The sequence below is a fragment of the Odontesthes bonariensis genome, chromosome 3 (assembly GCF_027942865.1).
Source record: "Odontesthes bonariensis isolate fOdoBon6 chromosome 3, fOdoBon6.hap1, whole genome shotgun sequence".
Classification (NCBI taxonomy): Eukaryota; Metazoa; Chordata; class Actinopteri; order Atheriniformes; family Atherinopsidae; genus Odontesthes; species Odontesthes bonariensis.
Window position 1 is genome coordinate 43,381,979 of NC_134508.1, and position 11,496 is coordinate 43,393,474.

Consider the following 11,496-nt stretch of genomic DNA (forward strand, 5'->3'; position numbering starts at 1 on the left):
CATACTCCACTAGGATGCACTCTTAGTGGCCCAACCTTCTGTCTAATTCAAGAGCTGTCTCTCTCTGTCTGATGAGATTAGTTCCTTTTGAAATTAAAAATATGATGAGGCTGCACAGGGAGGAGAAGGAATGAAGGCAATATTGAACATTGAGCGTCCAGCTGGGTAAGCGAGGACATTTTCTCTCATGAGAGATTTTATCCCAGGACAGCCTTTAGCTTACGTCACTGTGACTTGGCTGAAAGGCAGCAAATCTTTCAAGAGTCACTGTATTGCAAAGTAATCCATAGAAACTCGAGGCCTGTCAGTACCAGCTAAATCTACAAAAAAGGACCGTAAGAAAAATGTTATTTTTTTCTTGGTCTTTGCTCTGCTACTGATGTGGCAAGTTCAGAAAACTAGTTATGGTTAGAGAAAGGACATTTTCTGATGGAAAGACTAATCTAAATCCAAATCACACACACTTTATGTTGTTGACTCCATCTCTGTGTTTAGCTTGGCCTAAAGATTCGACCCAATGTGTAAAATATACATTACTTTGGTTTGTTACACAAAATGTTGCATTTTCAGAGGACAGGTTTAAAAAAATAAAAAAGTACAATGACTACAACAGATCTTGTGTTTGCTCCTGTTATGATGTAAAGCTTTGGTTCTTCACTGTCCTTTCATTTTTCTGCTTTGCTCTTACTCCTTAAAGGTTAGGGTTAGGAATGAAATAATACAAAGAAAAGAATGAACATTCCGTAATATTCATTCACACTTCTAAGTGAAGGCTAAAAAGAGGAGGTTTATGGATGATTTCTCCCAAACAAATGGAGAAGAAGACACTGTAAGACTTCAACCAGAGCGCTGCAGTTTGAGACAGAAGAGATTCGTGATTGTCACCAGTTCATGTTCAACTATTCATGTCAGAAACTTGCCCCTGTCATTCCTTCTGTAGTCAGTCCACATGGAACTTTTCCTACTTTCACTGATTTGAGCATCTTGAAGCTACTTTGGAACAGAAAGAGCTTACCTTATATGTTCTGACCTTCTGTGTCCAAAACATGGATGGAAAGTGCATCATAAGGAAGTCCATGCCATATTACCAGCAGAACTTTTCATTTGTAGCATTTGATTTGTCAGTGCTGGACTTTTGCTTGTGTGGCAGGTGTCTGTATATTCTGAATCTGGGCAGTAACCAAGCTATTGTTTAGTTACCAACTTTTCTGGCTGATAATACTTCAACAAGAAACTTAGGTTTTTCAATGCGTTAATAAAAAGTCTCCTTCTCAAGTTGTCATCTCACCTTAGATCATTTTATACAGAGAAACGGTACAATTCCCATAGAGCAAGCAGTTAGTGACATTGGACCCTAAGGAAATCTCCACATAGGACATTTTTGCTCTAAATCTTTTCAGATTTTCTGCTTGGCCCTTTAAAATATGATATGTAGCTTCCTTTGACTTTGATATTCTTTGTTACTTGTTTGTCTGGATTCTCTGGAACACATACATCACAGCTAGCCTACAGACTGAAAATAAACTGCTGCTCTCTGACTCTCTCCGTACAGGACAATGACAGGCTTCATTGGTTTCCTGCTATGAGCTTGTTCTGGGTTTCAAATCTCTTTCCCATTGAGGCTTTTATTTCAGCTTTATTATCTTACCTTGACACATTCTCCCAAAGAGGTCTGAGTATTTGACAAGGTTATGCACAATGATTGATGATCTTGAGATAAATGTCCTTCCTGATCCTTTTTGCTTCGTCTATCATATAAATGATAAGCTAAATGAAATCATATTGATTGTGTTTATTTAAAAAATAAAAAAGATAGACAAGCTCATATTATCACCAAAGATTGTGAGGTTGAGGAATTGTTGGCGTGGTTTTTAAAGCCTGCTCCCATCACGGTGTGATAGTGTCACCTCACCTCTCTGCTGGCTTTGGTGTTGATGAATTGGAGACATTCTTCTCTCTGACTGATTGCTTATGTTGTTGATTCAGGGTCAGATGGTTCAGAGGAAACAACATGCCACACCTTGCAACAGGGTAGTACTGCTGTGTGAAAAGAATCTGTGAAGAAGACAGAACAGTAGGGCTTTGTGTATCTTCAGCAGGTGATCCAGTTTTACTCTCATTTTGGACTTGTTTCCTGATGTAAATGGACTTTTTATTTTATCATAAGTTCTATTTGTGGAGCTGCCTTCCAGTTTCTAGATTAAAAGACATTCAGTTGAAATGTCTACATGCAATATAATCTGCTACATATCAGCTTATAGCGGTGTGCAGTTGTGTTTCTGCTGCTGTCCCAGAGAGGGACAGCTTGGTAAGGAACACATCGAAAACAGCGGTCAGATCAGGGCCTCTCTTTCTATTCTAGTAAAACAGTCTTAATTATGTTCACTAACACGTATCTGTCAAAGGACAGGCTATCTTAAGCCTTTCAGCACATCCCATCCGTGTAAGAGGTGATGGAGGAAGTGAACAGATGACAGATGACAGTACTCACCACTTAACACTGCTGATTATCTAATGAGCTGTTCATGTTCATATCTGTCCTGAGCACACAAGCATCTGCATGGATCCTAATATTCAGTCCTGACACTGAGTCGCTCTGTTTCAGCTTGAACTGCTGATAATGTGGTGATTTTCGTGATTGTTGAGCTTTTTTTTGTGGCTCTTGACGAGTTTTGATTTATTCACCAGCAATTCATCTCTTCTAATTAAGATGTAGTGCTTGAGTTGTGTGGCTGTTCGGGAAGGACTGAGGTTGTTTCTGCATTGTAAAAAGAGTGTGTAAAGTTGAGCGGCAGCACACAGACTGCTGCTATAAATTCTCTCAGGCGCATTTATACCCTGCCAGCAGTATCAAAGTTCACTTTTTCCATCTGTCACATGGTCCTTGCTGACACACAAAGCAGTGTGTACTCTCAGCCAATGACTCCGAGCACTAAGTGAGCGTGCTCTGTGTGTGTCTGTGTGCCGCAGTGTGGAAGGTGATGCCCCGGGCAGCGAGGCGGGCACCTCTGTGGATCCCAGCGGCGGCTACAGTTGCATCCCAGTGACCCACAGCGGCGGGCTCGGCCCCGACCACCTGGACAGCCAGCTCTACGGACATATTTTTCTGCCGGGCCACCCACGACCTCGCAGGCCCAAGCTCCAGCACTCTCAGTCCATCCTCCGCAAGCAGGCAGAGGAAGAGGCCATCAAGCGCTCCCGCTCACTGTCAGAGAGCTATGAGCTCTCATCTGACCTACAGGACAAGCAGGTGAGAGGGGGGGGCACACAGACTTCACTTTGTGTTGTTATGATGCACATATTATGTCTGCTTTTTGTTTTGTTTATCCATACCACCCATATTGAGGTTTGCACACTGAATCTGTTCAATTTCAAACTCTTATTCAGACAGTGTAAAGTCACCTGCAAGCATGTTGAAACTGATGTAGGCATCACATGATGTTGTTTGTTGGGCCTGTATAAAGTCCAGTGTGAAAGCAAACCTAACTGGATCAAATTAGCACAAAGTAAGAAAAGCGTGGACCTGAGTTTGGACCACAGCTCTGATGCAAAGGTCGGGAGGGAACTGAGAAAAACTGGACGACTCAATGTAGCCGTGTTAGTTCCACTGCATGGTCCCAGCTTATTTTAAAGTCTGCTTGCATTGGTTTAGGGTTTGCACGTTTCGAAACGCATAGCAGAGAAGGAAACGAATGGAACCCTGCAAGACACCAACTCCTTCGATCGGAGGATTACTGATAATGCAGCAAAATACTCTCTGAATTATTTATTAGATATGACATCAAACTGAAACCAGTAAATTCTGTTCAGATTATATTCATTATATGACACACATTTTTTTTTTCAATATATTTATTGTTAAATAAATATATATATTTATTTATCTAGTTTTGCATATAAGAAACATACAAACATTTATAAACATACACCCCCAACCCACAATCAAACACTCAGGGTAGAGTGGGGTGGTAGTGGGTTGTGCAGGCGCCCCATGCATCGGACGGCCCTGTGCTGCACGTTATTCCCCCTTTCTCTGCTTCCTGTCCATTAAAAGCATAACCCCCCCCAAAAAAAGAATAAATTAAAGTTAATTAATTTCAGTCAATCAAATAACACTCTATTATTAATAACATTAGTTATAACAATTAATACTCCATTACACACATTTAGTAATCTGAAGGTCGTTATATAGCATCTCACTACAAGCTGCTGTTGAATCTAGCCTGGCCTTGTGGTCATACAACTCCATCTATGTGGGAAGGACGCTGAAACCTCCTGGAAGGCAGTGACAGCTGTTGCCTGTTATAATGACACTGGCTGTCATGTTACTGGTGGCACTTTTGTGTTCACTTGCCTCCTCACATGAAACAGGGAAACATGATAAGTGTCATTTTACACCGTGAGTCCATAGGTGGAAAACTAAAAAGTAAAAGGCTGAGAGAGGGGGACAGTGTTAATCAGCACCATCATAATAATGGGTTTATCACATCAGTCAGTTTACAGCCATTTGCAGAATGCAGTTTATACTGGACTCATTCCTTAAGTTGATTATTTCTAAGTGATTCTTCGACATATTTGAGCCACTACAGTCGTAGCTTTGCCATATGGCGGCCTGTCTGATCTGAAATAGGCAGCAGCATCATTCTTTGCTCGATTTGAGTAGTTTTTTTTAAAGGTAATAACACTTGTTTTTGACTGGATAATACTGGTTATATAGTCGATGACACCTTAAGCTGCCGTTAGGTTTCATCTTGAATGTGAACAAGACAAAAGAGAGGGAGGAGAGGGAATAAGCTGAACACTCCTTCCATCCTGGGAGAAGAGGTGGCGGACTATACCTGGGTGTTCACCAGGACAGCAGAGGCTCTCTACAGGAGGGGACAGAACAGACAGTTTGTTGCGGAAGCTTGAGTCCTTCAGTGTATGCAGCATGGTGAGTTGAGGCTGCTTTGCAGCCATCTGTAGGGGCAGCAGCGTCAGAGCCAGCGCCTCAGAGAAGCTGAACAAACTGATAGTAAATGAAGATGACTGTGCTGGAGCCCCTGGTGCTGATTGTGCAAACAAAAATGCAGCACATGTTGCTCAACATAATGGGCAACAGTCCTCACCCTCTACACAACAGATTGTGTTCACTGAGGCTTCCTCAGCTCCTCTGCAACAAAGAATGGTGGAAGAGGTCGTTCCTGTCCACAGCTTCAGCTGTTTCCGTCACATCTTACAGTCTTATTCAGTGGATACAGTTTACTGAGTCGTTGAGTCACTACATGTCCTAAGTATGACAAAACATGAGTGAAACCTTTCCTTAAGTGGTGACATGACAGCTAAAAATTTCAATGAACATTCCCGTAGATTCTTGATCCAGATATTCAGTATCTAGCTTAATATGTGAGCATGCCACTGATCATTTGCCATCACCAACTGTTGATATTTACAACAACTTTCCCTTCTGTTCTTGCAGGTTGAGATGCTAGAGCGTAAATATGGTGGGCGTTTCATAACCCGGCATGCTGCCCGCACCATCCAGACAGCCTTTCGCCAGTACCAGATGAACAAGAACTTTGAACGTCTTAGAAGTTCTATGTCTGAGAACCGTATGTCCAGACGGATTGTTTTATCCAATATGAGAATGCAGTTTTCCTTTGAAGGACCTGAAAAAGTCAACAGCTCTTACTTTGAGGGAAAGCAGGTTTCGCTAACAGATGATGGCACCAAAATCAGTGCTCTGGTTCAGTCAGAACATGGTGGGGAGAGGGGTGTACAGGCCAAGACCCCAACGACTCAGAGCGACTTCACAGATGCTATCACGGAACTAGAAGATGCCTTCTCTCGACAGGTCAAATCTCTAGCTGAGTCCATAGATGATGCATTAAACTGTCGCAGCCTGCACAGCGAAGATAGCCAGTCAGAGCCTGGGAGAGGCCACCAGGAGATGGACAGGGAGCTCAGCCGCCAGGTTAAACCCTCCCACGGCCCCTCAGAACACCGCAAACTGGACGAGATGACCGCATCTTACAGTGACGTGACCCTTTACATTGACGAGGAAGAGTTATCCCCCCCCCTGCCTCTTTCTCAGTCTGTAGACCGGCCTTCAAGCACAGAGTCCGACCTGCGTCAGCGTTCTCTTAACTCCTCCCAGGACTACTGGTCCCTGGCTCATAAGGATGAAAAAGGGGACACGGACACCAGCTGTCGCAGCACACCCTCCTTAGAATGCCAAGAGCAGCGTCTGCGGGTAGACCACCTACCCTTACTGACCATAGAGCCTCCCAGCGACAGCTCAGTGGAGCTGAGCGATCGCTCTGACCGCAGCTCTTTGAAGAGACAGAACGCATACGAAAGGAGCCTTAGCAAGCAGCAGAGCAGCCCTAAACACATCAGCCACGGGCTGCCGCCTCGGGGGCCTTCCAGAGAAGACGACGCATCCCGCCGCCGTCCCCGCCAATTGGAGGCCCACCTGGCTATCAACGGCACAGCAAACCGGCAGAGCAAATCAGAGTCTGATTTCTCTGACGGTGACAACGACAGCATCAACAGCACATCCAACTCCAATGACACCATCAACTGCAGTTCTGAGTCCTCATCCAGGGACAGCCTGAGGGAGCAGACGCTCAGCAAACAGACGTACCACAAAGAAACCCGCAACAGCTGGGACTCACCCGCGTTCAGCAACGACATCATTCGCAAGAGACACTACCGCATTGGCCTAAACCTCTTCAACAAGTATGTACACCCAAGAAGATTTACAACTTTTGGTGTCCAAATAATGTGACCCCTCATTCTATGATTACAGATTTTTGTTGTTGAAAAGCCAAACGTGAAAATCTTATCTAAGTCCCAGTGATGCTGACTGAAACATGGCTGTCTGCTGGTTCTACTTAAGGGAGCATTTGAGCATGAGTTCGTTTTGCCTCACTTCATCCATGCCGGGGTGACTCCATTTAATCAGAGATGATGGTGGATTTGGTTTCTTTCAGAGCCAGCCATTAACTTCAATTTAATCATGTGTGATCAACACCACAGAGAGAAGTAGCTCCCACTTCATCCCATCCCCCTCCTCCCTCCCTCCTGGCTCCCCTAAATCTCAGCCCTCATGTGACACACATTTGGCCAGAAACATAAGTGCAGTGGGATAATCACAGATTTGGATTGTGTCCTCACTCCTTTCTTCTTTGCTTCTCTTGATCTCACTCTCTTCACTCTTTCCTGTGTCTCCAGGAAACCAGAAAAAGGCATCCAGTATCTGATAGAGCGAAACTTTGTTCCAGACACTCCTGTGGGTGTGGCCCACTTCCTGCTCCAGAGGAAAGGCTTGAGTAGGCAGATGATTGGCGAGTTCCTGGGCAACAGACAGAAACAGTTCAACAGGGATGTTCTTGAGTGAGTGATTCATTTTGGTCTGTGGCATATCAGTGTGTCCAGACGGATCATTTCAGGCTTTTGATTTGATTTCCCACGTATGCCCATACAGAGAATCGTGTCTTTGCCTCCAAGCAATATGAATATAGATCATCACTTAGTTGTCAATAGGGTGGGCAGTTTTCAATCTACCCTCATTCAAAGTCTTTGGAGTAACTGAGGACTACATAATGAAATAAACAGAAATAGATTTCACTCCGGAAATTGCCGTGATGCTCAGATAAACATACAGTTTCTATTTATATTCCCCACTTCTTATAGTATGGATGGGAAAAGGTAAAGATATTCCTTAAGGAATCCTTTGCATTGCATTTTGCATTGCAGAGACATATGTGATTCGGTCTTGGTTGTACATAAAACTCTATCACAGCCCATTGAAATTCGGAGGAGGATAAGGCCAGGAAATGTCTATTGGTGTCAGTTTGACGGACATATCTAAAGGGCTCCTTTGGAAAATATCTATAAACCCTGACATGCAGGGGTTCAGGGTATAAGTGTGCTGAATGAGTGAGCTACAATCCTCCTGTAAGCAGGGACAGTAGCCCTTCCTTTCATTTTAATAAGAGTCAAGAGAATAACAAAAATGACTTCATAACACACCATCAATGATTGTATATGAGCAGAGAACTATCTGTCCAACTCAGCAGCAATCTGCAGCTCTGTGGAGCTGAAAGATTAGCATCTTTGGGGTTATTGTTTTGGTTGTATGGCCCATAACCTAACTGTGTTACAGGCAATTTTACTGAATGCAGTAGGATATCAAAAAATCAGCAAAAGCTATCGCCATACAGCTACGGACAAAATTCTTGCATCTCTTTTAGATAATATGTAAAAGTCCTTGAAAAGCGACCCAAGGTCGTGTTTGTTCAAGGTTCAGCTTTTGAAGAGTCCTTTCTTGCACCAGAATACATATTGTGCTTGTGCTGAATGCACTTGCAAATAGTGATTATGAGTAATATGTTGTTTTTGTTGGGTTTTTTTCAGTTGTGTGGTGGATGAAATGGACTTCTCCGCGATGGAGCTGGATGAAGCGCTCAGGAAATTCCAGGCCCACATCAGAGTGCAGGGAGAAGCACAGAAGGTTGAGCGGCTGATAGAGGCCTACAGGTAACTGTGACAGCAGGGGACGTCACATGGCTTTCCACACAAACCACCTTAGATGTCTTGGACAGATAGTTTCCATATTGAACTACGTATGTGACAAAATGATAATTTAGATGTTCATTAACACAAGTCTACCACCAGCATTGTGTATGATTAATGGATAGCACAAGCAAGCTTTAAGCTTTGTCCCAAAATAACATTATCCTCTAAAACAAAGGTGACATCAAAGTCACCATCTTGATTTGACATTCATGATCAGAGGTCATTAGAGCAGTGCAAAGCTATTTCAAATCCAGACTTCATTCAGCCAGAACATTGCAGAAAGTGCTTTAGAGAAAAAGAATTCAAAGGCTGAGGAAAACGTCCTCCGGGGCTGCTGATGGATGTCGTTTGTGCCTCATTTACTTTCCCAAAAACATAGACTGGAAAGGTGCTCTCATGTCCACAGAGAATTTGCTTGTATCAGCTCTGAGCAAGGACATTTCAGCCTTGCTAAACACTGCAGTCACTGTTACACTGGGGAGATGATGATGAATGATAACCGGTCATCTGGAGCTTGCCCGAAGCTCAGTCCAGATATGATCACACACTCACTTCATGGTGACTCAGAAATGACCTGTCTGATGGCTGCAGGCTGTATTGATGGACTTCGCTGCTGCTGGCTAGTGGTCCTAGCTGCTATGAAACAGTGGCACTTTTTACATACAGATCCCTCTATAAACAGCTCTTTTTTTTTGTTTAAAGAAATGGTTGTTTCAGATATAGGTTGTATCTGATGGTACAGTCAAATGACCTACATGGTCACATACAATATCATTGTGTAATGGAGCTTGTCCCACCATGCCAGCTGCCATGCCAGAACAGAGAGAGCAGAGTGTGAATTGGCTTAATGCTGTTAAAACTGATAACTGAAATTATGCCCATACGGAAGTGGAACTAATTGCTTGCCATTTTATTTTACCTTGAAATGAAGTATATGTTTACTGTTTTTTCTCTCACGTTCAGATAGAGCATTGCATTACAGCGTGCTTAAATATATGGCAAATGTAATGGAAAATGGATTATTTAGTGTGTTTTCTCCTTATTTTCTTCCTCTGCCTCTTTGCATCTTCTTCACAACCAACAGGCCGAGTGCCGCAAATGCCGCTTTCACAACAAAGTCCTCGCTATCCATTTCCTGATATTACACACAACTTTCACATGGTGATCAAGTAACAGTGGTGTGACAACAAGTCTCTCGGTTTCACTTGTTAAAAACCCAGAGTAAACTACCGCCCACTTCTGCACAAGAAAGTTGTGTCCAGTACAAGGAAAGATAATTACTGATAGTTTTCTATTAATCTTGAACAAAAATCTGCCTAAATTCCAAGTCTGAGCTGGTTAGCCAAGCCCACTAATGTCAGCCATGCCTCTCGCTCGCTGTTACTGGGACATCTGTGGTGCTGTTATGGAGTAGGATGTGTAGCTAATTCTAGCTTTTTCTTCACTCTTGCATTCAGATCTGGTTAATGAATCGTGTAAAGTCAAGGCATGCAACAAACAATGCTGTTCTGGCAGCAAACAAAGGTCTAACAGAGTTTGAAGCAGTTTTTCCTTTTCCACACACACTCAATGGACGCAGCGGTAGGCAATGTGGGGCTCAGCGTCTTGCCCAAGGATCCTTTAACATGTGTCCCAGGCAAGCCGAGAGTTGAACCACAGACCTCCCTTCTGAGCTACAGCCGCCCCATAAGTTGCATCTTATTATCTCCTTTCTTTTCATGTTTTTATAAAAACACCAATATTCATACAGCTGAACGCACAATGAAACTGCTTTCATTCCCATCAAAGACGCCGTCTGTTCAGTGGATTCCGGTTTGTCACATGACAGAATGCTTGAACATTGTCTCACGCTCCACAGCTTTGTGGCATCGGACATACTTTTGTCACCAACTTGATTCTTCCATCATGCATGTGAACTGCGAAGAGGACAGTGGTCCAATTTAAGGGCCACGTCCCAACCATGAGCATAACCATAGCTCCACTCAAGAGTGCATGTGAACGTGTTGATTGTTTTCTCAGAAAAAATAAGGAATGGCTCCCGTTTAGTGTGACCTTAAAGTTTTCATGTCTGATGTGTCTTTGCAGCCAGCGCTACTGCATCTGCAACCCTGGTGTGGTGCGGCAGTTCAGGAACCCCGACACCATCTTCATCCTGGCCTTTGCCATCATCCTCCTCAACACTGACATGTACAGCCCAAATGTCAAGCCTGAGAGGAAGATGAAACTGGAGGACTTTGTTAAAAACCTTCGAGGTACTTACTCTCCCCTTCAACACTTAATGTGGCAAAATCAGTATTTTTCACACTTTTCAGTGTTTCTTCAGCCATTGATATTCACCTCAAATAGAGTTTTGATGGGGTATTTTGCCTCGATCAATGGCCATGCCAATAGGGTATTTAATTTTTTCATGAATAATAGCCAAGAAAGCTTTGCGGTTCAATCAAAGCACTTAAGTCACCCTGAACAGATTTTGCGGGGATTAGCAAAGGGCTGTTTGGCATGACTAACTCATTTCTGAGCGAATTGGAGAGTCTGTAATTAAAGTACAGTATTAAGGGTTGGAGAAATACTCAAACTCACAACCCTAAAGGACATTTCTGCCCGCTCTGTGAGATGTGCATGCAGCACGGCAGCATAGAAGTAAATTGAAGGGCTCGTCCGTATTCATAAATCTGTAAATGAATCATAAATCTTCCTTTTTCTCTCTCCTTCTCTTTTCCACCCATCCTCTGACAGGAGTTGATGATGGGGAGGACATTCCCCGAGAGATGCTGGTGGGGATATATGAGCGGATTCGCAAACGAGAGCTCAAGACTAATGAAGACCACGTGTCCCAGGTTCAGAAAGTGGAAAAACTGATTGTTGGAAAAAAGCCGGTAAGTTTGAGTTCACCCTGTGGCCGCTGCATGTAGAGTGTGACCACTTTTATCTCGC

At 43.4% G+C, this 11,496-nt stretch overlaps 1 protein-coding gene across 3 annotated transcripts in view; it reads left to right on the forward strand.

The window, feature by feature from the left end:
- The window catches only part of iqsec1b (IQ motif and Sec7 domain ArfGEF 1b), a 313,514-nt gene that overhangs the window by 291,910 nt on the left and 10,108 nt on the right, over window positions 1-11,496 (forward strand). For all 3 annotated transcript variants that reach the window (XM_075461869.1, XM_075461872.1, XM_075461870.1), the window contains 6 exons: window positions 2,971-3,250; window positions 5,459-6,720; window positions 7,216-7,377; window positions 8,401-8,523; window positions 10,648-10,814; window positions 11,299-11,438. In XM_075461869.1, the coding sequence (XP_075317984.1) occupies window positions 2,971-3,250; window positions 5,459-6,720; window positions 7,216-7,377; window positions 8,401-8,523; window positions 10,648-10,814; window positions 11,299-11,438 (2,134 nt within the window). The remainder of the gene's footprint in view (window positions 1-2,970; window positions 3,251-5,458; window positions 6,721-7,215; window positions 7,378-8,400; window positions 8,524-10,647; window positions 10,815-11,298; window positions 11,439-11,496) is intronic.